Source organism: Mycetomoellerius zeteki, unplaced genomic scaffold, assembly GCF_001594055.1.
Source record: "Mycetomoellerius zeteki isolate Tzet28-1 unplaced genomic scaffold, Tzet1.0 scaffold62, whole genome shotgun sequence".
Taxonomy (NCBI): Eukaryota; Metazoa; Arthropoda; class Insecta; order Hymenoptera; family Formicidae; genus Mycetomoellerius; species Mycetomoellerius zeteki.
The window spans coordinates 844889-872181 of NW_017257632.1; the positions used below are offsets into that span (position 1 = coordinate 844889).

General features: G+C 33.9%; 2 protein-coding genes and 2 pseudogenes across 2 annotated transcripts in view; all 4 read right to left on the reverse strand.

Annotated features, from left to right (window-relative positions):
• LOC108728446 (uncharacterized) overlaps positions 1–4422 on the reverse strand; it is a 52150-nt gene extending 47728 nt beyond the window's left edge. The window contains exon 1 of the mRNA XM_018457001.1: positions 4136–4422. Coding sequence (XP_018312503.1) covers positions 4136–4173 — 38 coding nt within the window. The 5' untranslated portion in view covers positions 4174–4422. The remainder of the gene's footprint in view (positions 1–4135) is intronic.
• A 5082-nt stretch (positions 4423–9504) lies between these two features.
• On the reverse strand, positions 9505–10900 carry LOC108728514 (15-hydroxyprostaglandin dehydrogenase [NAD(+)]-like; annotated as a pseudogene).
• A 97-nt stretch (positions 10901–10997) lies between these two features.
• Positions 10998–12335, reverse strand: LOC108728513 (15-hydroxyprostaglandin dehydrogenase [NAD(+)] pseudogene; annotated as a pseudogene).
• Positions 12336–15522: 3187 nt separating this feature from the next.
• Positions 15523–26721, reverse strand: Tsp74F (Tetraspanin 74F). Its single transcript, XM_018457091.1, has 7 exons — positions 26378–26721; positions 18496–18593; positions 17661–17855; positions 17249–17422; positions 17010–17102; positions 16101–16241; positions 15523–15824 (listed from the first exon to the last, which is right to left on the reverse strand). Exons 2-7 carry the CDS (start codon positions 18571–18573, stop codon positions 15777–15779), a joined length of 729 nt encoding a protein of 242 aa, XP_018312593.1. The 5' UTR covers positions 18574–18593; positions 26378–26721; the 3' UTR covers positions 15523–15776.
• Positions 26722–27293: the final 572 nt, after the last annotated feature.

Consider the following 27293-nt stretch of genomic DNA (forward strand, 5'->3'; position numbering starts at 1 on the left):
GAGTTAATTAAACCGAGACTAAAGTTAATCTACATTGGTAGAAATGTGTGGACATTATGGAGTCATTTTGGAGATATTTTGACGTTATATTGATTTTATGATGATTTGTATATATAGAAAAATATCATTCTATTGCTAAGAAAAATGATTACTCAATTTATTTTCTTCCTTTTAATGATAATTTTTAACAAAGAATATTTTTTCTTAATAATAATCTTAAAATATATACTATTATTACAAATTTTAGAAAAATTCGTTATTATGTAGAGGAGACGGTGGTATTATGGCCAGTGTAAATATTGTGGCCTCCCTTAATATCTCCGCTATTATATAGCGAATCCTAATGATTACTCATGGAATTATTTATCAGTAGCTCGCCGTTACACCATGACGCTAATATGCCAATACTTAATAGCTAGCACTTATTATAATGCATTTTTACTTTCAAGTATTTCGAAATGTTTCTAAGATATATTTTAGCATTTAATTACACCTACTTCCTATTTTTTTTTTTCAAACTTTAGCGTATTATCACACGAATATATTTGAGTGTGTTATTTTCTATTTAACATTTTATTTGACTATATATTTTTAGTTATGCAAATTTAAACAATAGCATGGCATTTTGCAAATGTGGCCCTCTATGAGTGTTGATTACTCACGGCTTCTTTTTTGAGGTTTTTATATTAAAATAATTATTCGATAATCGATTATAGCTCTACTGTTAATCTATAATTTATATTACGTGTACTATTTTTAGTACTGAGCAGCTTATATGCAGAAGTTATGTGTACGTATATACATTTATTTGCATACATTCTAATATGTTTTACATTTTTGTTAATTTTGTAACTAAACACTGTGTTTTTTTTTTAACAAAACCAATTTTTTTAATCTATTTTTGTAGGAGAGGCCAAATTGCTATCCCCCCTGTTTCTCTTCGAGTCATTAATACAGTGTCGCTACATTTTTATAAATAACGTCCTATGTAATAAATGTTTCGTAACTTTGAGTTTAGAATCGATTGAATAACACTTTGACGAATGTAATCGTTAAGTTTTAAATTTAAATTTTAGTCATTAACCAAGTTATTATATATAAAATGTAAATGGGGGACCGTAATACCATTATCTCCTCTACTTAAAATAAGAATTTATTTTTTTTGTAAGAATATAAAATCGAAGGAGCAACTTTATATAATAAGCAAGTCGAATTTGTTTTACATAATTTAATAATCTTGAACTATTAAACTCATTAGGAGTCAGAATATATGTTGAATAAATTTTATGCTTGTGATGAACTTATGATAGATTATAGACATATGAACTTTTAAAATACTTGAAACAAGTAATTATTACTTGCATATAGTAAGTATTTTTCTTTGTATATTCTGCTTGGATTTATTTACTGTTTACTTAAAGCCATTTTTTAACAGTCGATAGTGTCGCGTTAATTTGATTTATCCCCAGTAGTTTTCGCATAAAATATTTTGTCATAAGAAGCGTCTCTTATATATTTAACATAAATAATTCTCAAGGAATAATTCTCAAGACGTTCGGATACTTCATGGAGGTCCATGAATGCCCACTGGATATGTCTGTCTGCTATATGAGTGGTGATTCTGCGAAGCGGTGCTGTAATTTACATGCTCGCAAATCGCTTTCGCAATTTCGCTGGGACGTGTCCGAGCGTTTTTTCCCTTTTTCCTTTTTTTTTATCCTGATCGTACATCTACCGAGGATTATTCGCGAACCGAGATCGCAATCACAGCCGTTCATTTCGTGAGGCAACGTCGTCGTATCCGTAAGGTTCCTTTCCTCGTCCATCGACACCGTGTCATCCGATAGCCGCAGGATATACGTGCCTATCCGAGAGTGAGAGAAAGAGAGATAGAAAGATATATCGATTGCCACTCGGCGTCTCGCTTTTGTACGAGTTCGCGACCAGCCGCCGCGCCTAGAGATCCGAACACAGGGATGCACTTCGATGCGCGCGAAGCGGAGGGCCGGAAAGATAGGAGGGTAACGCGGCCGGAATTAATGCGGAGTGAGTAAGCTGGCTTGGTAGTCGCGCGAAGGAAAAAGGGATTTATGCACCGCCAGCGTTGATAAAATATATCCCGCGGCTTCGGAGAGATATACACCTCGTCGCTCTTCTCATCCGAAGTTCGCTTTGCACCTCGCGTAACTCGCATCGTGCGCGTGTGCAAACTTGCATTTTTTCCTGCGCGAGATACGTTCTTGGATCGCGACCGTCTGAGGTTGAAGTAAAATATCTTGGAAGGACCTTGGAAGATCGATAATTTTGACAATTAATAATCAGAATGAACAATTGATCGTGGACGTACTAATAATATTATTAATCTTTTTGCAAAAAGGTTAGTCTTTATGCAAAACGGCGGCTAGTCTACTTTAGTCTTTTTGCAAAAGGACTAATTTCGCAAAAAGGCTGCGACATCGACATTTGTCAATACGTTTAGTTTCTATTACAAACTATAAAAAAGATATCGTGTTCGAAGGATGTCGCCCAAAGAAGTGCAATTAGCAGAAGAGTAATTAACGTTTTAGCACAGGATCGCCAAAGAAGCGTATCCGTCCGCGTGGTGTCCGGCGAGATGAGAAAGAGATCGCCGAGGTGGGGAACGGATACAGAAAATGGATGGCTGCGGTATCCGCAGGTTCAAGGAAACCGGGCTGGTCCGATTCGACATCATGTCGTGTACACGGAGAAACCGAACAGGTGACGCGCCTGCCTCTGCGAAAATGCAGGTTAATGGAATGCCGTCTAAGTAGCCTCTGCCGTGCTGCCTTGCAAGTGCATGCGATTACCGCGACTGGATTCTCGAGAGTCTTCCACGCTTCGACGATCGAATAGAGAACTGTGTCGTGCCTCGATCGAAAACATTACCTCCGACACGTATAGAACTCCTTATAGAGATTCGCACGCGTAATTTATTCCACTATAACGAAAATTCACAGATATACATTTATATATGTAGATATAAGATACTTTATTAAATGAAGAATACGACGTAAAACTGGATATTAATTAAATGCAGAACATGATATAAAATTGAAATTTTACATAAAAGAAGTCAGAATTTTACATAGAAGAGGAAGAGATTTGTACAGCACAGACCTTCAAAGAAGCCGTCCTAAAAGACATTCAAAAGACGTCTCTATGTCCTCTGAATGTCTTAAGGATGTTCCTAGGATATTTGTCGGATAAAGTGTGCGATATGGGAAGATAGAGAGAATACTTTTGCTCTTTCTTTATTTTGCAATATTAATCGTGGGCAGAGCGATTATTTGTCGAAATAGTCGCTGTCAGCGTGATAGAGCGAGAACGAAACCGAGAGAATACCGATTGTTTGAATACCGATTGTTTCTCGTACAATTCTGAAGTAACAAGTCTGAGTCTGATTACTGTGGATTCTTTCATAAGCACGCAAATCTTTTCACAATCCACTCGATCGTTACGAACGAAGCAGTGTTTTTGTCATCAGTCAATTTTTATGAGGGAAGATGGTAAAAACTTCAATCAAATTTCGCATTAAATGTGAAATTCTTCGTGAATGTGTATCGCATGCACACGATCTATTCAGAAACGTTGGAATTTAATCGAACAAATATGTCGATCGTACAGCTAATATTTATACACTTCGAATAATGTTAAGTCATTTTTAGGAACTTATTCCTACGCAATTTTTCAATGCCTGTACTTTTATCCAAGGAACACATAAAAAAAAATGAAAATGACTTTATTTTGATGTCATGAAAGTCAAAACGATTATTTTTAGTAAAAACGATGAATTTGACTATTTAATGACGTTAAGAATCAAAATAAAATCATTTTAATTTTCCGTTGACTTTTATGTGTTTCTTGGGTATGTGTATTTTGGCGATTATATGGAGGTCTCTTCACGCGTTTCTATCAGCGCCACGACATAGCAACGAGCTCATCGATCGGCCACGGAGACAGCTTTTTGAAAGCCGCACGAGGGAACCACGAGAAACCCCAACCGGACGACGACACGAACAGGGAGGAGCGTGGACGCTTCTCGTATATGCATGTATCTGCGTTGGATGCATGTGTAGACGACTAGCGTATCGATTTAATATTCTTTTTCTCATACCGATGCATAAAGGCGGCGGTTGACATGTTACTATCCATGGGGTGGTTCCATAAATCCCGGCCGGGCCCCGCCAACGCGACCCTCTCGACGGCACTCCCGCTCGCGGTGTTCCGAGCTCCGTTCCGTCACCCTGTCTTCTCGTTTCGACACCGTGACCTCGAAGTGACCTCAGGAAATCCACGATGGACGAGAGAATCCGACGCGATGCGAACGCGGCTGGCAACAATGACCGGTAGATAGAATCGTTCTCTACAAACACCTGCTTACGTCGACCTGGGCAGGTTGAGATCGTCTGCCTGACTGAAGTCAGAATGCGCACTAGTCGGTTTCCATGGTGGATGGTGGGCCGATGGTGGTGGACGGCGGTGTTGGACGAGAGAAAGAGAAAGAGAGATAGAGCTGGAGGTGGAGTACCGGTGGAGGTGGCGGTTGTACCCGCACTCGAAGGATTGGTGGGGGGTTTTGACAGAACCGTCTGTGCCGGCTGCGCACTGCATTCTCCATCAGGCGATGGCACAGACATTAAGGCACAGTGCGCATGATGGTGTTGGCCGAGAAACCCATCGGATTGACCCATGGGACGTAGAGTGTGGTCCTGACTAGAAATCGCCGCGCGATGCGGAGAAACCGGCAATAAATTTACATTGAATATGCAATTTTTCTAAAATTTCTCATTAATAATAAAGAAGCCGCTTCTTTTAAATTAATTCTGCGACATAATTTTGATATTTTTTTTTTAATTTAAAAATTTATATATATTTTTTTTAAAAAGTTTATTTAGCCTATTTTATATTGTTATTAACAAATTGTAATGATCTTGATTTACATAGACACATTTTATTCTGCAACTTTCTCTCTCTTTCTCATTTACATAAAATTTTTATCTTTTTTACATTATATGATAAAAATATCTCAAAATCTTTAAATTTTTTGTTTCTCGCGTACAAAAATAATTCATTTCATGGAATTTTATGCTACTTTTCAAGCTACAATAATTTCTTTGTATGCAAGAGAAAGTAATATTTTCCCCAGTAGTTTGTTTATTACAAAGGCGCGGCACTTAAGACCCAACTTCTTAAAACGTTGTTGCGTTTTAGCGTAGGTTTTTTCTAGAGTCTCCCTTATTGTCCTGGCGAGTATCTCGCTCGCAACGGCAATTTTACTCTTATGCAGGTTGGGAAATGTTGGCACAAGTGATACAGAGCTCCACTGAAAATTGCCATTTTTTGCTTCCCATTTTATGAGCTTCCGCAGTTCCATTTTCATCTAGTAGCATCGTTGAACGCTCTCGTTGTCGAGCATTCATTTTATTCTTTGTCTTTCGTATCTTTTTTTCTTCTTATTCTTGCTTCCGTCCTTCATGCTCGCGCAGGATGCATTTTTGCACGAGAATCCAAACTAATATAATGGCGCGCGAATTTCGCCATACAACAGCAAAACGTTGTCAAATATTTGTCAATTTGTCATCACGTTCAAGCGACACGTATCGATTTTTCTTACACTGCAGGAAAACGTGCGATTTAAAAATTCCGCAAACTCTTTTTCGCGAACACCTTCTCGAAATGTAGTTATATATACCGTTCTATGTTTGCGGATTATCCAAGAAATGGGATCAGCTTATGCGTACGCAATAATCTAGTTCCGTTGAAATTGAATCGAAATTAGATCACATGACGTCCATTGGAGCACCTCGTGCGCGTAATATCGATCGTTTTCTGACGATGTTTGCCGGAAGTAGTTATAATGACACTAACTCGTATAATTGTTCGACTATACTCGAGCTAATTGCGTTGGCCTGTTCGTGTCGCTCCTCTCTCCGAAATACAATTCAATTTAAGGCAAGTGTCTGACTGAAGTGGTCCGGAGTCCTCAGTTTCATCTGGACGAGTTCGGTTTCACCAGTTCCGGCGCATTCGGATTCAAAGCTCGGGACAAAATCAATACGTAGATATCGCGAGCATCAGCTATTTTCTCTTCCCGTCGTGTTCCCCTTCGCTTCCGGTAATAAGTCCTTCGACTGTGCAGTAAAGTGTGCCAAAGAAGAAAAAAAAGGAAAAGAAAAGGGATCGCAGAGATATTGGCGTGCCTCGAAAACCGAGGGAATCGAATTCCCCGATTTTTTGGAGTGAAATAAAAATTGCTCTCTGACGTTGAAGAAACTACCTAATTTCGTCTTGAAAAAAACCTACTGCAAAGTTCCATAGAATTTCTCTTTTTATCGATACGAGTTGTAATTAAATGTATTAAAACATTTTATGTTCATATAAATAACAATTTATGTGCTAACTCTTGTATTACTGATATTTCGCTCACATTATACAGTGGTTGCCAAAAATTTCCGTCAAAAATCAATTCAATAAAATATTTTCATGTTTTCAGATTAGGACAAAAATAATATAAAACATTTCAAAATTGTTAAAGGCATCAGGAAAAATGATATCTAAAAATCAAGGGAAAGTTATAGAATATTAGGATGAGGAATTGATAATTCTGATAATCCTTTAAAATTTTAATGTTAAAGACTAAAATGCGTTTCGTTTAAATTTCTAAGACATGACGAGATTTGCGCATGGCGCGATGAAAATATTATTTATTAAATATTGACGGTGCATAATCACTCGATGCAAATCGTCAGGTGAAAGAATACAGACAAAGAACAAGAGGGAAAAATAGTCCCTAAGGACGGTGCGCTTATCGTGATCGGCGCGGCAGAACGGACGGCATTATTCGCGCAGCACGTAGCGATTCATTCGTCATTGTCCGACATCCCTTTGTAACGTTACACGAGGATGACTTTCGCGGCATATGGGCTCATTCACGATGAATCGCTGTAGGCATGCACAGCGCACGTGCGCAATGCCCGCACACCATATTTTGAAGCAAATCGACAACTATTTGAAATTTTTGAACTTTAGAAAATATGCGCCAGCTGTGTGCAAACGCGATGTTTTTATGCATCAATTAATAGAAATAGCAGAATACAAGTGTCTCTTGATCAATATCGTGGAAGCAAATATGCGCGTCTTTGAAACGACGTAATTATTCCGCGTGGAAAGTCAGAGTATACTCGTTCGTCATTCAGCGAGAACGAGGAGGTAGCTCCGTTTACCTTTCTTCGATCCATCGCACGGAGGGTCCGAATAAACAAGAGTAAAAGAGGGTGTCGGGAAAACGCGGATGTGCTGAACGTTAGGGGTGTATGATGGAAAATCGCGTGCGAGCGTGATTCGATGAAACGTTTGCGGAATGGCAGCCAGTCACGTCTCGTCGCAGAAGCAGGCATAGGGCTGACGCATACTAGGGTGAATAAATGTGAGGGAGTAGCTTCGAAGAGAAAGTCACGCTGATGATACACTGGAAATTACATGCGAATAAGTTCGCGAGAAAGAATTAGATTTAACTTCCAATCTACTAACAAAGGAACTATCTCTCACTTTTGATGCTTGGGCTTTAGATATGTTGTAGAGCATCAAAAAATATAAGAAATATATTTTTTTTTAATTTAGGAGTCACAGCAACCCCTAGGATTGCGGATAAATTAAAAAAATTAATATGTTCAAAAAATGTGAATACACCGTTGTTAAAAGTAGATATATAAAATACCAAAAACTTTTGTATATATAAAACATTTTTTATACCTCATAGTTTTGAAGATAATAATTGAAAATAAAAAAATCCATTACTCTTAAGTGTTTGTTTCGACTCTTAAATTTTGAAATAAGTAGATAAAAAATATTAGTCTAATATTTTTGTATGCTTTACATATTCAAAATCCATCAAAATGAATAAAGTACAGATCTGATAGTTTCTTTGTAAGTTTATACCTTTTGTTGTTTGTCGACACAAGCTTATAATTTTCAAGAAAAAATTAATTCTCCATTGACCTAACAATTTGTCAGAAAGTATAAAGTAAAATAAAATTTCCTTTTTATAAACCTTAATTATGATAAAATTAATCAACATTATATATTTTCGATTCATTTTCTAATTTTGCTCATGAGGAGTAAAATTATAAGATAACATTTTGACGGCGATTGTACCGCCTCGGTATGCAAATCGCGACAATCAATAATCGTTAAAAGAATGGAAAGGGGACAGACGATTGACAGACGACGGAGTGATGGTAGTTTACTTTAGCTTGGATTACAGGCAACTCGTCGTGCTTTAATGCAGCGAGGTCTAATCGCAAACAACGTTGGAGTGTAAGATCCAAGCAAACACTCAGCAAAACCTATTAATATGCTTAGAATATTGCGTAAAAAGACATGTAACATGTAACATTCACAATGAAAATTACACGAATTATATAGAACTAAAAATTTCAATTCTAATTAATTTACAAAATATGAAAGTTTCTGTCTAAATTTTGTAAATTAATTAAAATTGAAATATTTAATATTGAACTCAATTCTGGAACAATTCTAGAATTTCTCTCAATCTTTTTATCTGTTTAATTTTCATTATTTATATGAACAACTTATATGAACAATTTATATGAACAACATCGTTGTTAATTAATTTTTCTTACTTCTTGCGTATTATACTATAAAAGTATTTGACAAGTCGATTACAAATAGATTTTAACTATCACATGTAAATTACTTAATATAATTTTTATATATTTAGCAGTTTTCTTTAATAAACTAAAATATCTGATTAATTAATTTATTTTAAACTATTAAATTTAATATATGTCTTAAAGAATAAAGCTTTTTTTTTTTAAAATAAGAAATATATTAATAGAAATAAATATTTTTATTATTACTTTCTTCTCTATCTTTCCGTTGAAGAAAGAAAAGTTGTGTGATAAATTAAGAAAATAAAACCAGGTTATTGCAGTTTTTACAAAATTTCAATTTTATATTATTAAAATTACAATTATATATCTATAATATATATAATATATATATAATAATATACACACACACACATATATATATTATATATTTTATCTATTAAAATTACAATCGCGTTCCTTCTGAGATGTGAAAAATTTAACATAAAAAGTAGGGATAATGAATACATATTAATTTACATTGATAATGTTTCAAACAAAACGTAAATCAATTTTGTTGCATTAATATTAATTTTGCTTATAATTAATAAATATATCCATTTATTCAATTAATTTCAATTATAAGGAACAGATATTTGATGTACATTAAATATTTTATGATGAATTTTAAAATCAATTCACAACAAATTGAACGACGTACATTACATAGAATATTTTTTTATTGCCTGCAACATATAACATACTGTTGCGTACAATATACTTATAAAATAACATAACATATAATATAGCATTATAGTATATTTATATAGCATTGCAGTGGATATAATATTATAGTGAATATAAAGCTCTGAATTTTTTATTAGTTTGTACATTGTGATTTATACATTATTATTATCGGATTGACAATGCCAAGTAACACGATTAATTCGAATGATGCAGAAGGTATAACGTATCTAGCTTTTACTTAATAATTCATGATATATTGATTAAACAATATGTGGTATATATTTCATTTACAATACATCGAACATTTCGTAATAGTTGACAAAAACAAAGCTTGGCGCTCGGCATATGGCGCACCATTTAAGGTCACTATGCTATCAGTTATCATTCGTTTGCATTCATTCACCGACAATCGAGCATGAAGGTAGCGGCGTTCCGTGAACCGAAATGCGATCATACTTCATGAACGATTAAAGACTATCGGCTGATGCGAATCATTAACTTTTCCGATCAATGATCTATAAGCGATTATAGATATAAGTATTTATTGAAACGGATATTCCTGAATTATAATTAAAAATTATTTTTTGAGAAACTTACGAAATATATCTTGTATAATTTAAAGCCATATATCCGAAGGGTTGATCTAGCGGTTATAGTACGTATACAAAAATTATCCTTGAGATACGGATTATTTCTAAATTACTTCGGATTACTTAAGATTACCTAATACTACTTCAAATTATTCCAAATTATCAAATACTACCTCATATATTACACAAGATTACCTTAAAGTATTTAAAATTACGTCATATTTTCTGAAATTACCCGAGATTTTTCTAAGTGCCACATGGTCGGTTGTCTGTTTCGGAACTTTCTTCTCAAAGTCAGAAATTTCTTTTATACTTAGTGCAGCATGAATGGAATCATAAATTTTATCTTTGAAGTTTTCTGTCATTGCTGTTACTATAACGCCCGGGCACATAATAACAACTCGCACTCCAGTCTTGTTACACATATTTGCCAGACACTGGCTGAATTCCAGAACAGCATATTTCGAAGTTCAATACATTGCCATAACAGGATTTGGGTCCAATCCAATCACGGATGCAACGTTCACGATTAAACTCTTGCCGCTTTTATGCTTCGCATATAGTCGAATGCTAACATAGAGCCACGAATTACTGCCTTGACATTGAGATCGACCGTTTTCTCCCAATAGTTGTCATCAAATATACCAGCATTATTGATAACAATGTCAAGCCCTTTAAATGTGTCGACGATCTTCTTGAATATCTTCTTAAAATCGTCAGCTTTAGTTACGTCACATGCAACGAAGATGGCACGGCCTTTTCCAAATTCATTCTCCAAAGTAGCTACCGCATTCTGGCCATTTGACATTGACAGGTCGACCACAGCAACATTTTTTACACCATTACGAAGCAGTATTTCGGTACTTATATACTTGTAGCCTAATCCTGCAGCTGCTCCAGTATCATTACAGTTTTATTCTTTACATCATGCATTATGTTGATCTGTTGAAGCCTTTGATGAAACGTATTTTAGCATTTATTGATGTAAAATTCTTTAGCGAATCGCAATAAACACTGCAATAAACAACTTTGTACAAAGAGCGCTCCTGGTTTAATATTTTTTCTTATCGCTTGTTTGTTTATCGTCTATTATTGTGGATGATTGTCGCTTTTTAGCGCCTATTATTGCTGGTGATTAATCACTAAATCTGTGAATGGAAAATAACGTTTTTTATTACATTTACATAAATACTTGTCTCATGATCTCAAAGATAAATTTGAGAAAATAAATTATAATTACAATCTTTTAAAATTTAAATATAATATTTAATATTTAAATAAATTTAAATATTAAATAAATTTAATATATGTATACAGAGTGTATATAAAATCAAACATATTATAATTTATTATATTTCCAATCTTATTACTTTTTATCAATATTAATTATCATATATTATATTGTTTATTTTAAAATTAACATAATTTTATATAATTGCATATACATAATTGATTTGGCAGCCATATAAATCGATCAAAACAAAGTAAGAACAGTTATCAAATACCAACTTAGATAGACAGAAGTCGCTCGGAAGAAGGGGGAAAGTCTATGGCGTTTGGTGGTTCACCATGTTTGACGACCCAAGCCGCTCCGTTTTTACCCTTCTGAATGAGATCTAACATCGCAAGTGCCACATGGTCAGTTGTTTGTTTCGGAATTTTCTCCAAATCAAGGATATCACTACCTAGCGCAACGCGAATGGAATCATAGATTCTATCTCTGAAATTTTCTATCAATGTTGTTGTTGTAATGCCCGGGCACATGATAACAACTCGCACTCCAGTTTTGTTATACATATTTGCCAGAGACTGACTAAATCCTAAAACAGCGTATTTCGAAGCGCAATACGTTGGCATAACAGGAACTGGGTCCAATCCAGCCACGGATGCAACGTTTACGATTAAACCACCCTTGCCGCTTTTATGCTTTCCCATATAGTCAAATGCCAACAAAGAGCCACGGATTACTGCCTTTACATTCACATCAATCGTTTTCTCCCAATAATTATCGTTAAATATACCAGCGTTGTTGATAAGAATGTCAAGTCCTTTAAATGTGTCAACGATCTTCTTGAATGTCTTTTCAAAATCGTCAGCTTTCGTCACGTCGCAGGCAACGAAGATGGCACGGCTTTTTCCAAATTCGTTCTCCAAAGTAGTCACAACATTTTGGCCGTTTGACGTTGGCAGGTCGATCACAGCAACACTTTTTACACCATTGCGAAGCAGTATTTCGGCATACTTGTAGCCTAATCCTGCAGCTGCTCCAGTGATCATTACAGTTTTATTCTTTATGTCATACATTATGTTGATCTCTTGAAGTCTTTGATAAAATGTGTACTTTAGCTTATGTAAGATTCTTTAGCGAATCGCGATTAATACTGTCTTTGTAGAGAGATTACTTCTGGTTATATATTATTTCTCTTTATCACTTGTTTACTCGTTTATTCGTTGATGACTATCGGTTTTAGCGCCTATTATCGCTGATTCATTACTAAACCTGTTTTCATCGGTGATGCATTACTAAATCTGTTGGTGGAAAATTTTTTATCTACAGAAATTCTTCTCTCGTGATTTCAAAAATAAATTTGTGAATATAAATTATAATTACAGTTTTTTAAATTTCAATGTATGTATACAGTGTGTCCTGTTAAAGGTGTTACAAAACTAAGCAAAGTAACATTTTTATCTATCATTCGATTAATATGAAGATAACATAAGATGATATTTGTTTTTTTGTTTGCTGTTTTGTGGAGCGGGTCTTTTTTTTAGAATTATATAATTTTTTTACATTATAATTGTATGATTCCTCTAGTTGTTCTCTATAAAAGTATTAAAGTTAAATTGTCGAAAAATTAATAGTATGAGATATTTTACACTTTCTTCCGGCATATTTTGACGTCAAATGTAAAATATTTCGTAAATTATAAATATTTTTATAATCGCACCTCAATATCTTTATAGAATAATGAGATAAATCAATTAGTGTAAAGAAAACACATTCATAGATCATTCATTTTGTTTGTGTAAAAACAGAAAAAACTGATACGTCATGGTCGTGATGTAATATTCTGTAAGACAATTTGTCTTTATAATTATGAAAACGTGATTATTAATTTCCGTAGTTCGTGTTATTGTAGCTCTATATTCACTTTACAACACTATATTTAGTTAATATTTTCATCGCAACATTTTATTTATAATTAAAAAAAAGGAACTCTTTGTATATTGATAATAATGTGGGCCATGTCTGAGCACATGCGTGTGACATTTATCACAAATATTTTTATGAAGATTGTGTGGGATTAACTAAAAATGATAAAGGGGGAGCCTTTTATTTATCGGAACTGCGTGTAGATCCGTAAGCATAATTTTAAGAAGGAGAAGTTAACACAATTATTCAATGTTTAAGTTACTAAATAGCTTTTTTTAAATGTTTACATATCATATTTGTATAATAAAATTATAAACTTATAAAAGTAACGTTGGATCACTTTACTTTCCATATTTTTAATATTTTCGTATGAAAAAGGGAAGACACATACACGGTTTATATTGGGTACACATTTCTACTACATCTACATAAATGTACGAAAGACTCATATTTTTTTCATCGTTCAGAAATATTCCTTCTTTCTAATGTGACCATTAATTTTCAACCTTGACCCAATTTTGACCTTAGCAAAAAATTAAAAAAATTCTCAAGGCTTAGAGGGCTCACATGGGTCCGATTACCTTAGTTACAATTCTGGAGTGTGATTGGATTTACACTGGAAATCGCGTACCTGCGAGAGTGATAGAAGGCTTTGAAATGGCTTCTATTGCCTACAAATCGATTGCCTACAGTATCGTTTGTCTACATCACTTTTGCTGACAGTTTGTTTACAAAAATTATTGCCTACAGCTCGATTGCTTACATGCACTTTTGCAAATAAAAATTTCAGAAACAAAGTTACATTTGCCTACATGCGTGATTGCTTATAAGTATTATTACCTACAGCTCGATTGCCTACAAGCACTTTTGTGCACAAATATAAAATTAAGGTTAAGTTAAATAAAAAAATAATTTGTATTTTTAAAGCAGAAAATTCGTGTTTTTAAAGCAGAAAATTTGTGTTTTTAAAGTAGAGAATATAGTATATAGTATGCAGGCAATCGATCTATAGGCAATAATATATGTATAGGCAATTGAGCTGTAAGCAATAATTTTTGTGCGCGAACGAACTGTCGGCAAAAGATGTAGGCAAACAATACTATAGGCAATCGATTTGTTGGCAAATGGGATCTCCCCGAAAGCCTTTAGAGAGCCTCTGCAGTGTAGTGGATACTTATAAGAAAGACTCTTTTTATATTCCGGTGAAGGACTTATTGGTTCAGACGATCTTATGCTAGGCTATGCTACCCAAACAGCACACAATATTTACAAAATATTTATAAATATTTATAAGATTTATTTTAAATATTTTGTAAATGTTTTTTGTGGTCTTATTGCACAGATCATAAACATTTATTATAAATATTGTGAAATATTTATTATGAATGTTATAGTAAATGCTATGAAAATACTTAATGAGACATTATAATCCAAATAAAAAATACTCATTAGAAATATTTATTTATATTTATCATAAATATTGCATGAAATATTTAATCTATATTTTAATAATATTTCGAATAAAGCTTTATATAAAATATGTATGAAATATCTATATAACATTTCAAAAAATGAATATTAATAAATATTTATCATAAATATTCTGTGCTGTCTGGGTATGCTATGCTTATGTATTTTGTGTGCTACAGCCTTAAATCTTACAAAAAAATAATATGTTGACAGAATTAGTCTAATGAAAAATAATTTTGTTAATTTATACGTTTCTTGTTTTTATGAGACAAGTATCTGATAAAACAAGTATTTTATTAATACTGTTATTAAATTATCAAGATTATTTCTAATTAGATTTAATGCTATATATTAATACATTATCATTTTTTAAATAAAAAACACATTTAAAACACAATTAATGATAAGCTATAAAAATAAATGATTATTATGAAATATAAAATTAATTGTTACATTTTCACTTTCAATAATAATTTACACTTTTAATAATTGAAACTCAATTGTTACGTTTTATTTAATTGATATAGATCAAGAATAATTATTGGAAGGATTATATAGACAATATATATACACAATATTATATACATATATTTATTACGGCACAGTACATGTATGATAAAGTACATGTATGATGCACTAATATACTAGTGATATTATATGTATATTCAAATGTATATATCTAAATGAAAATATCTTAAATATATACTTACTTATATATAACTTACAATAAAACTGTATAAAATAATGGTAATCATGATGCGTAATACTATATATGCACTGTTAAATCTATATAGTATCAAGTTTAATTTAATAGTTACCACGCAATACTCCTACTCAGTATATCGTTATTTTATATTTTCAATGATTAAATTTGAAACTATATAGTGTCAAATTTAACTATTGTTAATATAAAGTAACGACATATTGAGTAGAAGCAGTGGCGACTTAATTAGTTTAAATTTGATATTATAGATGTAACAGTGTAACAAATCAGCGAGATCTGTACAATCGGATGAAGATTCTTATTTTTGATTATCACGGTATAATCAACCTCGTTTATGGCGACAAGTAATTTTATTGATTGGTAAAGTTGCACGAATCCTCTGAAGATTTCGAAGATTCACCACTTCCTCGTTCGTTTTTACGAAATCTGAGACAGCCTCAGACTATATTGATATCCTGTTGTCATTCGATCATCTTAAAGAGTGCGCAGGAGAATATCATTCCGAAGAACTGCAATGTTTCGAGAATTAAAGTATAATGTTACTTAAATATTAATGAAAGATAAAAGAAATAAAAGAAAGTATTTGTTTGAATACAATGTGGTCAAAAATGCTAGTGTAATAGAATACGATTTTAAAAAAGAAAAAAGAGAATGTTATACAAATTTTAAAATTAATTCGATTGTAAAAAAAAATACTTGTTTAAGCTTAATAGACTTTATAGCATTGAGGCTTTAATTTTAATTGGAGAAAGTATCAAACTAAAAAATCTAAACTGCTTTCTTACCATGAGACATGCGACTGCAATACCAGCAGCACCCATAACGGTCGCGTGTTGCTGCATATAGACTCGTGTTCCGTTGATGCAACCCTCTACGTAAGCATTGGAAGGATTTATCGACTCTGGGTTTTGATTGCAGTTGAATCGCTACGAGCAGATCAAACGACCATGAGAAACGCAGTTCCTCTCTCGCGAGAAAGCTGATCAGAGGAGTGAAAGTGTGAGAGGTGTAGATCGAGATGGTGAAGACTCGGTCGATTAAGTAATAGCGGCCAAATTGACGGTACTCGAATGAGCGAAATCGGTAAGTCGCGTGTGTATGTGTGAAAAGTCACTTATTATTAGACGCGAATAATTATTCGCGTCAAATTGCAATCTCGAATCTTTAATGTGTTTTTTGAAAAGTCGTCACCGAATGTACTGAGGAAAATTCCATTTTTTAGAAAAGCTAGAATCTCATTTTCAAATTAATTGACTTCGATTAAAGTGAACATTATTAAGCAATGAAAGCAGTTTATAACACGCTTTATAAACATGACACGTGTTATACTGTGAGATACGTGCATGCAAATTGCTGTTATTAAATGCGAATGTAATTGGCTGATAAACTATTTCATCGAATGACGCAATTGCATTAAAATATAATGTAATAATTACATAATAGGTTGTAATGAACAGCTATTCCATATATATGTAAGGAAAAATAGGCTATTCGAGCTAAGCTAGTTGTTAGTTGCTATTCAACGTCCAGTATAAAATAATTACACATAATTTTTTTCAATCATTTTAATTTGAAACGTTCGAATTTATGTGTAATTATTTGATACTACGAAGTTGAATAATAATAGCGATTGAGAACTACCTTGGCTCAAACAGTCCGTTTCTTCTTTATATTAAAATATAATTGATTTTTACCTGACCCGGTGTAATTTCTCGACAGCAGCTATCTGGCACGTTGAGGCCGAAGCTTCCCCAGTCCCTCCAGTTGTTAACGCCGCAACAATGGAGCTAAAGTCGAGAATTGAATTAGCTTCGGAAAGTCGAAACAATAATTGGATACGAGAAAGATAAAACGCGCTCGGAATCGTGCTTCGAGTTTCATCGTCTGATAAAATTAACTTTTATTTACATAATGCGTGCGCGGGAATATTTACCGTTGATTGCGTGGTGTCCCAGGCATCGCGAATGGATTTACGATGATCGTAAAGCCGCAGCGAACTCCTCATCTCTCGGTCGACCGTACTCAACAATTTTTCGCGGAAAATGTATCCCAGGACGCCGCCGATTAGCATAGTTACAAACAGCAGGAAAAATACGATTATGAAGTACTGAAAAAAAACAATAGATTTTATTAATTATCCGAGTCGATAGCCTTTATCTTAACAAGTTTCAACGACTTGATGAGCTTCAAAAGTATAATAAGATCTCAACGTTTAATCAATTCAAGATAAGCTTTTCTTCCGGAGAGATTAAATTCGTTCAGTCGCCAAATGATGTGAAGGCTGGAAATCGAGACGCTTGTCGATTGAAACGTTCTTCCGGTTCGAAAATAGATTTGGTACGTACTGTCAGGAGCATACACTTGACTTCCCGTGATGCACCGACGCATCCGAAGAAGGCGATGAACGCTACGATGATTCCACCGACTAATAAAACGTAAACTGCACCGGTTAACAGATCGTTCCCCACGAGTTCGCCTATCCATGGTACTTTGTCAACCAAAGCCCAAATGCCTAAACCCGTTACGATAAGTCCGCCAATCTGCAACATAAATCAAATGCAATAGTAAATTTAATTGTCTCTATTAATGCATAGGGGACAAAATAATATGAACATTTTGGAAGTATATTATTTAGTTTATTATTTGTTTTATTAAAATAAAAAAGAGATTGGTTTATTTTAACATTCTTTGTTGAAATAGTCATTCAATGCTTGAGGTACCAATGGAATGTTGTATTATTCTTTTAGTAGAACACCTTTTAATTGCTATAAATGATATTAGAAAAAATTTTCTTCTCACTCTATTTTCCAAAATTACTGTCTATCGTCTGAAAATTCAATATCTTTCCTGGCCAACGTAATCGCCTGATTTAAATATCATTTGTAGTTTTGAAGAGCAGAATGAGAAACAAATTTCCTCTTTCAATATATATATTTTACATAATTAGAAGATGCTCTGCTAGAAGAATATGATATAATATTGCACTGTGCAGTTACTACACTATTCAAGTACTTATGAGTCTATTCCAACAAGGATAGAATCTGTATTAAAAATAAATAGGTAGGCTAACTTTTTATTAATAGAACAAGTAGATAGTATATTTTCTAAGTATTCACATTATTTTGTTTATTTCTTGTATATATTACAACTTCAGCAAGGTCATTTGGGACTATAACTTACGAAGATGACGAAATTCGTGAAGAACAAGGAATATTTCATGAAACGTCCGCAGCCATCCATTTCCGTGCCGTATCCCATTCCCTCTTATTTGCGAAACTCTATTAACAGAGAAATAAAAACTGTTAATAAAATTAACAATAAAACATGAGAACATTAAACAGACAAAAGCGCGTAGCTTGCAAATATTTTCAGCTTTTCGTTAACAATTAATAACATTGTAGTATATTTCGTGTGACGTAATGAGAATTTGAATCATGTTTCACTAAAATAGATGGCTCTTTTTTGCCATTAAAATTCATTGTAAAACGCAATTTTAGTCTTATGTCTTATTTTAATTTATCTTTTTCTTTGCCTTCATCTGTTACATTATTTTGTGCGTTTTTTCTTGCGTTGTCAAATGCATTGACATTGAGCTCGAAGATCACGAGTTTTAACGAATATAATTAGATAATTTTTTACAACAGTCACGTACGGTCGCTTAATCATGTGATACGTCTCGGTGACATCAGCCTTATGTTTGGCCTAGTTTGAAGTACCTTGGCCATCCACCATAGCCTTGACCATATCCATAGGCGCGACAATCTCATCATGGTTATTGAAAACTCGGGAGATGAAACTCATACAACGCGATAAAAGCGGATTTCTTAATCGCACAATTTGTAAAACAAACTTACTTTATTTAATTAATTAATCAGATACAAATAAGCAAAGAAGTATCCGTATTCGGTCAAAGCAGAATGTCTAATAATATTTTTATGTAAATTTGTACAATTTCCAATTTAAGCAAATTATAAATTGTAAAAATTTACACAAAAATATTAGGCATCAAACCCTGCTTTGACCGAATATGATTTTCGCTTATTTATGTTGAATATTTCTCGGTTAATTTTCACTTATTAATGTTTAATAAACAAATTAATAATTTATTGATAAATTTCAGAAAGGTATATTACAATATTACTCTTATTTCAATATTACTCTTATTTCAATTAAGTACACAAATTATTTATTTTAATGTTCATTTAATTACATTCCTCACGAATTAGGCTAAAATTTCATTTATAATTAAGTGGTCTTTTTCTCGTTTCTCCATCGCGCAATAATTCAATACGCAGTAGAACCCGGCGTTCTAATAACTATTAATGAGGATAATGAGTCGAGAGGCAGAATAGGTGTTCGTGATCAATGTGAATTTTTACGGCTCGGGAAGCAGAGTCGGCGATTTCCTGTTTTGAAAATACTGCGCACACGATTCAATTGCACACTATTGTTTGTCGAACGCGTAACAGCGTCGCGCGGCGATCTTTATCTCCGTAAATCGTCGAATCGAGAGGAAACGTGCACGTTTTCATATAACGAAATCCTGTTTCTGGAGAACACGTTCACCTGTTCGGACGTGCACATTGCACTTTACGCAGGGTCTACGATCAATGACGCAATGCGGCCCCGAAGAATGGGGCTTTGCGCGCGCGTTGATCGCTGTCACTTCGTATAATATCGCATACCGCGCCCACATAAGGTTGCGTGTTTTGTAACGCGTTATACGGACCTCGCTCACGCATCGGTATACCGCCTCGAAAACACCGAGTTACTTACCGAGAGACCGAGAGAGAAAGTGGCTTCTCTGCTCGCGCATTAAGTAATCCACGGTCAGAGCGAAGCGTTAAAAAATTATGTGCGCGACGATCATGCTCGCACTTGCAATCCCCGTATCTCGCAAGTGACGCGGTCAAGCTTCCTCCGTCTTATCTTGCGAAAGGCTTAGATTTCTTAATGCTAATCGCGCGCGTTTGATTACTCTTCATTTTCACGAAAAAATGAACACGGAAAAAAAATAGATTATGTTTCAGAGCAAAGCTATAGTTTGCTGCGCAATTTCAACATCTGTAACTAAGAAGATGTGATGGTTCAACGAAGAAATTATATCTTTAAGCAATTATTAGTGTTAATTCAGCTAATTCTTTGTTACGATAAAAAATTGCTAATGTAATAAGTTTTCTTCATTACAGCAACAAAAATATACGTCATCTTAGCTAATAGGTTTTGTTAAAAATTTTGATCTATATATTGGATTAATTTTCATAGAAAGTTATCTTTGTTGTATTAACAAATTTGCTGTACTATTATAACAAATATGATTAGAGTAAACCCGGCAAATACGCCGCACTGGAATTTACGCCGCAGAAGTCAGAAAAAATAGAAGGAGTGGGAGAAGGAGTAATTTTCTCGCAACTACTCTGTTACATGCCTTTATGTCATATTAGCATTGAGTTATAATTTCAGTTTCTTACTGTTAATATTAATGAAATTATTGTGAGTTGAATCGATTTGTCATTGTAATAAGTAGCGCCATCGTAAATTATAATCTACATAAAATGATTACAGTAGGGCGTGTAAAAGACCTGGTGGTTATTTCGTGATACATACGTGTAGGAATAGTAAAGCATGTATATCAAAATATCGTACAAGTGCTTTGCTCATATTCTTTGTTTAGTTTATTGTATGTATATCAAAATACAAGTGTTTTGCTCATATTCTTTGTTTAGTTTATTGTCTTGTATATCCCACCTGTTTAGGATATACGGCATTTTTAGCGGGCGGGAATTATGCCCAAAGCATACAAAGTGCGCAGATTGAAATCAGTGCACTAAATGCAATAAACGCATTACATGAAATATGTACCTCTTGTCATAACACTTGTAATATATGTAGGAAGATTGTAATTATTATTTATTACTTCATATACATATATTTAATATTACTTCATATACATATTTATCATTTTTATTCCTTAATAAAACTTTATAAACGAATTTTCTAAGTTATTGTGTCATTTTAAGTTATTAATATTATTTATATGTATTATTTGTAAATTTTTCATGAGCCGTACATACCTCTCCCCTCCCCCTATGAGATATATGGCAAAAATGCAAGGATTTCAAAAAGTTAATTTTTTAGTATGAAAAATAAGTATATATTTCGGATTCTTAATATTTTTTTCATAGTAGTAGAAAGTATGAAGTTTTTACTGATAGTTTATTTGCCTTAAATGGTAAATAGTACTTGATAAATTAAATCTCCCTTAGGTACGGCGTATATACCGGATTTACTTTACCTCTCTATAATCGCTAATTTTATTCAATTGTACAACTTTATACTTCAACATAGAAAACCTGCATGTTCGCATATCACGGCTGTAAAACTCGTTGAATCAGTGGAGTTTTTAATTTTAACAAATCTTTCTTTTCCGTGAATCCTTGAAGTGAATCCCTTTTCATCTGGCTTTCCTTTCTCTAACATTGAATTTCTGACCGTCAACCTCGCGGTATCGCGTCACTTCTAAAATAGTTATCGTAGGAAAGGCGAGAAAGGCTGAGAAAGAATGGCGTTAATCAATCTCGAAGTCAAATAAGTTTTCCAGAGCCACTTTAATATCGAGTAATCTATCAAAGACACGACAAGCGATAAAAGGTGACTCAGTCTGGAATACTTTGCGCGCAAAGGCTACGTGCCTGTAAAATGAATTCGCAGCTGGCGCCGCGGAATTATAAGAACTCTGCTGGATTAGTTTTAGAAAAACTGCATGCCTACGATGACGCTCATTAATAAATCATTCGATCTCGGCAAAGTAGTACGCGAGCTCTTCAATTAAAATCTTCTTACATCATCAGCTAAAACCGCGTCGTAGTTATTCAGCAGAATGCTAACACATGTTGCTTGCTCCATTATGCCATACATCAAGCAATATCATCTTTTTCCCAAAGCGACAGACATTTATTTGCTTATTAATCGGAGTTGACGGTGGAACTACCAGTTATAAAGAAAAAAACAGAGTAAGCTCGTTAATTTGCAAAAGTATTAAATAGAAACGATCAAAAACTTGCAAATTGGTTGTTAGAATAATACATTAACTTTTTATTTTTTAAGAGAATATTCAAAAATGAAAACGTTTTGACTTTAACACGAAGTCTTCTTCAGTTAAAAAATTCCTAATAAGGAAAAAGATAAGATAGTGCAATTGTAAATGTTAAAATTAATAATGTTAGAACGTAATAGGTCAAGTCAAAACTATACTAACAATCCAATTTAACATACATTAAATAGTAATATAAATTGTAAATTGTAATCACTACATCAACTTAATAAATTATAAAGAAACGTCAAATTATAAAAATTCTTTTATTAATAACAAATTCATAGTTCGATGGCTCACTTAATTATAGATATTCTCCATGTTACATCTACATTTTAATTATTGTTATTAATATAATGAAATTAATGTAATTAATATAATTAGTAGTCATTCTTTTTTATACGAGTTATGTCACTTTATTCTAGTTTTTTGAAATTAGTGCTTTTTAATTAATTTAATAGAAATTAAATAGATTAAGTTAGTTAAATTAAATAGATCAGCCCCGGAATATATAAAGATGCCTTTTCATGGTGACGCTCAACGCTCATTTTCAGCGTCAAAGGATACGTGATGCTACAAATGCTTTAAAACATTCTTTGATTGTCAATTTAAATTTTTTCTTCTAATTGATCAATCAAAGCCTTTAAAGCAGTCGCAATGAGACTTGGATCGCACTCAAAATAGGATATATGACAAAATTGATGCTACACAATGAAAATGCATGAAAAGACTGCACCTGATATGATGTAGCTTTCATAAAAAATCTTGGATCGAATTGAATAAATCCGAATTGAACTTCCTGTATCAGACTCTAGTGTCAAAATTGAAATCACCCAGATAGTAAGCTGTCGTTATTTTTACGTCAATAGTTAGTCATTTTAAATTATTGACGTCATGTTACCTATTCAAGATGTAACAATGGCGTCATTTATATATCTATCTTACGACGTATTTACAACGCCATACTTGTTAATGTATAGATGACCAATCGATGACATACTAGTAAAGTTATTAGTGATCACTTAATAAGTCATTCATTCATACCATTAATAACACGAAAATAATAAAGTATTTCCGATGTCGGTTTATGACGTTATATGACTGACAAATCCACGTTATTTTACGATGTTTTGACGTCATTTTAAACGTTAGATTTGTCAGATTAGTCATACGAATGACTAATTAATGACGTCAAATAGATGACATCTTCCCAAGATACACATAAAGGTCAATAAAAAATTAAAATGACTTAATTTTTTATTAATTAACATTAATAAACAGTAACCAAATTTTATAACTAGAAATCATCATTTTTACTTTTATGACATCAAAATAAAATTATTTTGACTTTCTCTTGACTTGGTGTGTTCCTTAGGTTACTATCCGGGCACGTGATCACACTGACACTGCTCTTCAGTGTTTCATGAAATGGCATTTTTGAGCGTACGACATTACAATGTAGGTAATCTCAGACGATTCTACGGCCGTCAATTCCGTGTTGAAGAAACGGAAAGACGTGCAAATATAAATCTACTCTCTCAGAATTATTTTCAGAATCTCGTCTCAATGTTAGTCTTCGGGAGATGTTTGATGATATAATCACGTCTTTCCTGCGCGCGAAAGGCGCAGCATCCACCGTACAATCGCGCGTTTATCCGCGTGATGCGAGCAAGCAGAACGGTTTTTTTCTGTGCTAAAAATAAACGCGCACACCTGTGAACAATCTTGTTCACTGATGGTTCGAGAAGAAACGACATGAGCGAGAGAAGAAATTCCGAATAAGTAGAAGCCAGAGTCTGAGGTGCGGCCCTTCAATGAATCGAAAGTTAAATCTCGGCCCGAGGTCATGGCGGCTTTGTTCCTTCAGATAATATTTCCAGATAGTACCTTCAGATAGCTCGATCCCTATTTAGTTATCGTTTCGTAATCTCCGTCGATCCGTGCTTCCTCGACAAGCTAACGCGACACGTGCAATCGGAGCGCGTTCCAACGCGACGCCGTCGCGTATCGTTGCTTCTGCGATTTACAAGCGTCCCGTCATCACGCGAATTCACGGTCGTTTTCATAAACACCATAATATGTCGAGGGGAGAATCGATAATACCAGCTTGCAACCGTGTAACGACCTCCGTGTGGAGTCTAGCGTGGCATTTTGAAGTCGCGTGGAAACTCGTCAAGTGATTTCAATGCGCTCCTGCGAAGTTATTTATGCGGAACGAAACATCGCGCGCTTTCCCGCGAGATTCTTCGTCGCATTGATTAGACATTTCAAAACGCTTAATGCTTAACGATCAAATCGTACTTGGAATATTGGATTAACAAGGAAGTCTCTCTAAAGTTGAAGCATTATGCAAATATTGAGTGACTCTTGAGAAAACGTAATAATTTTATAATTAATACGGAAAGCATTTTTCTTGATTTTTTTGTCGGAACATTTAGAGAGATATTAATATAAATAGAAATAAGGATTTATTCATTTATTTCGTAATCTGTAATGTAATAATATGTAAAAAGTCTAAAAGTTTCTGGAACAAAGAGATAAAAAGTGATAAAATGAAACAATTACGCAGTTTTATTATTCAATAAATTACTTTCTATTTATTACTGCATTTTTTAGAGCAATCTCAATTAAGTTTTTCTATATTATTAAAGAAACATTCTCAATTTTTATTCTTAAAGTAGTTTTAACCGAAGGGATTACTTCTTCATCATTGATAAATTTTTCTATGAAAATAATTTATAAGATTGAAGTTCGATTTGTGCAGAAAGATAATTTATTTAATGATTAAGAAAAAAATGAGCTCCTGAATGTTAAATAAATTTTAAGGACAAAAATTCTGAATATTTTTTTTAGCATAGAAAAATTAATTCATCATTTTTAAAAATGTATTGAAATAAAGGATGATTATAAGAGAAAAATGTTTCTGAACAATAAAACATAGTTTTTTTATTTCATCACTTTTTTATGAGTTGGAAATTTGTTGATCTTATTACGCACTGCTGTAAAATTGAAGACTTATTTTTATATTTCGATAAAACGCGTAACATCTGGTAGAAAGTTCTTTTTCATTATTATAATTATTTGTCTTTTAGAAAAAACTCCAAACAAATCAACAGAAGTTTAAAAAAAATTTTTTTATATAAAAATTGAATTATACAATGATGACAAGTCAAGAAGGAATAAGGTAATATAATTATCTTGAATTGAATTACAAAATTCATAAGTTAACAATAATCGAAACTAGCTTCTTATTTTCGTATTGATACGAAATGATATGAATAAGACTACTTGAGGACATTAACACGATGAAACTTGGCGGTAAATTCGCAATTACTGACGCATTCAGTAACTTTCTCGTTTATTAGTCACCGAGTTCGTTCTAGGTGTAAATTAAATTAACATACTAATCAAGAAAGTTTCCATTGTTGTTTTCGTCTTTGGCTACTTTACGGATTGATATTATTTAACAAACGTGGGCGTAAGTTAATTCGTATACATTTCCTCAATGAACCAAATGATATCTAGTTACATTTCCTTTCTGATTCACGTCTTTAGTACAATGTTACGATAAAAACCGTCCATTGAGTTAAGTAAGCTTAACTTAAAATTTATTTTAAAAATTAAACGAGTTAGGTTCTGCGTGTGTTTTACCGACAACTTTATTTATATCGATATTAATACCAATTCCAAGGATTAAGTATTCACAGAAGAAGTTCTCGGAAAAAAAAGAAATGTTTCTCTCTCCCGATTAAAGCAAGAAATCGCCAAGCAAAAAGTCGAATTGATATGATTCATATTTAACAACCGCGCGTCAAATGGCGGTTCGATGAATCACCGCGACGCAACTTCGGAGTTCGGCGTCTTTGCTCCAAACTTCCTCGTCTTTCGAGACGCAGCGGAGCAAAGTCGTTCTCGTGAGAATCACGCTGGTACCCTCTAATGCCGATCGATTGCTTAACATCTTTACTCACGCTGGTCCCTGGCCGGGTCCCTTTCTCTCCAGCCGGTGGCAGTCGCGGGAAATGAAAAAAACAAACGATTCCTTTCTCCTGTTTGGAAAGCCTCCCTCGTCTCGAAGGAAAACGCTGAGACGATGAATCGCTTATGTTTGGGGAAAAATATATAGATCTCGTGATGTTGAATCTGAGTCTCGTTACTGTTGAGAGAATTCGGCAAAGGAATCACCGAGACGCGCACGTTTTCAGACCGAGCCGGAGTGAAACTGAAACGTTAAGACTGAGTGAACTTCTGCCTCGCTCGCACTCTCTCTTTCGATCTCCGTCCTTCTGTTTCCCTCCTGTTTCTCCCTTCCCCTGCTAGTTCTCGTAGTAGAACCACAATATGTCTCTCCGTTCCTCTCTCTTCTTCTCTCTCTCTCTCTCTCTCTCTCTCTCTCTCTCTCTCTCTCTCTCTCTCTCTCTCTCTCATGTAGTCATCGCTTACTATACCACACATTGCACGTTGCGTATACGCGTTACTACCATCGTGATCTAACTATAGTGCGAGCCATTGTGTACGAGCCGGTGTGCACGAGGAAAACACACCATGGGGGTCAACGAAAGTGGGAGAACCATTGGCACATATACATTGATAACGCACACAGTATGATGTATGTACGCACGACGATCCATACATACGCACACGCTACGGAACACGGGGAACCGCTTCTCGGGACTCCTTGCTCCACAAGGCCCCACTTTCGGATAGGAATGTGAATGTGATAATCAAACCGTTGCCTGCAGAAAGCGATCTGTTGATTTAATGTTACCTTGGTAATTAATACAAGAAATTAACGATTTTTGCTGTTAAAATGAATGCGGTGCAACACTTTTGTTACGCGGAATTTCAATCGTCACGTGGGGGCTTTTATTTGGGTTGTGTTCCA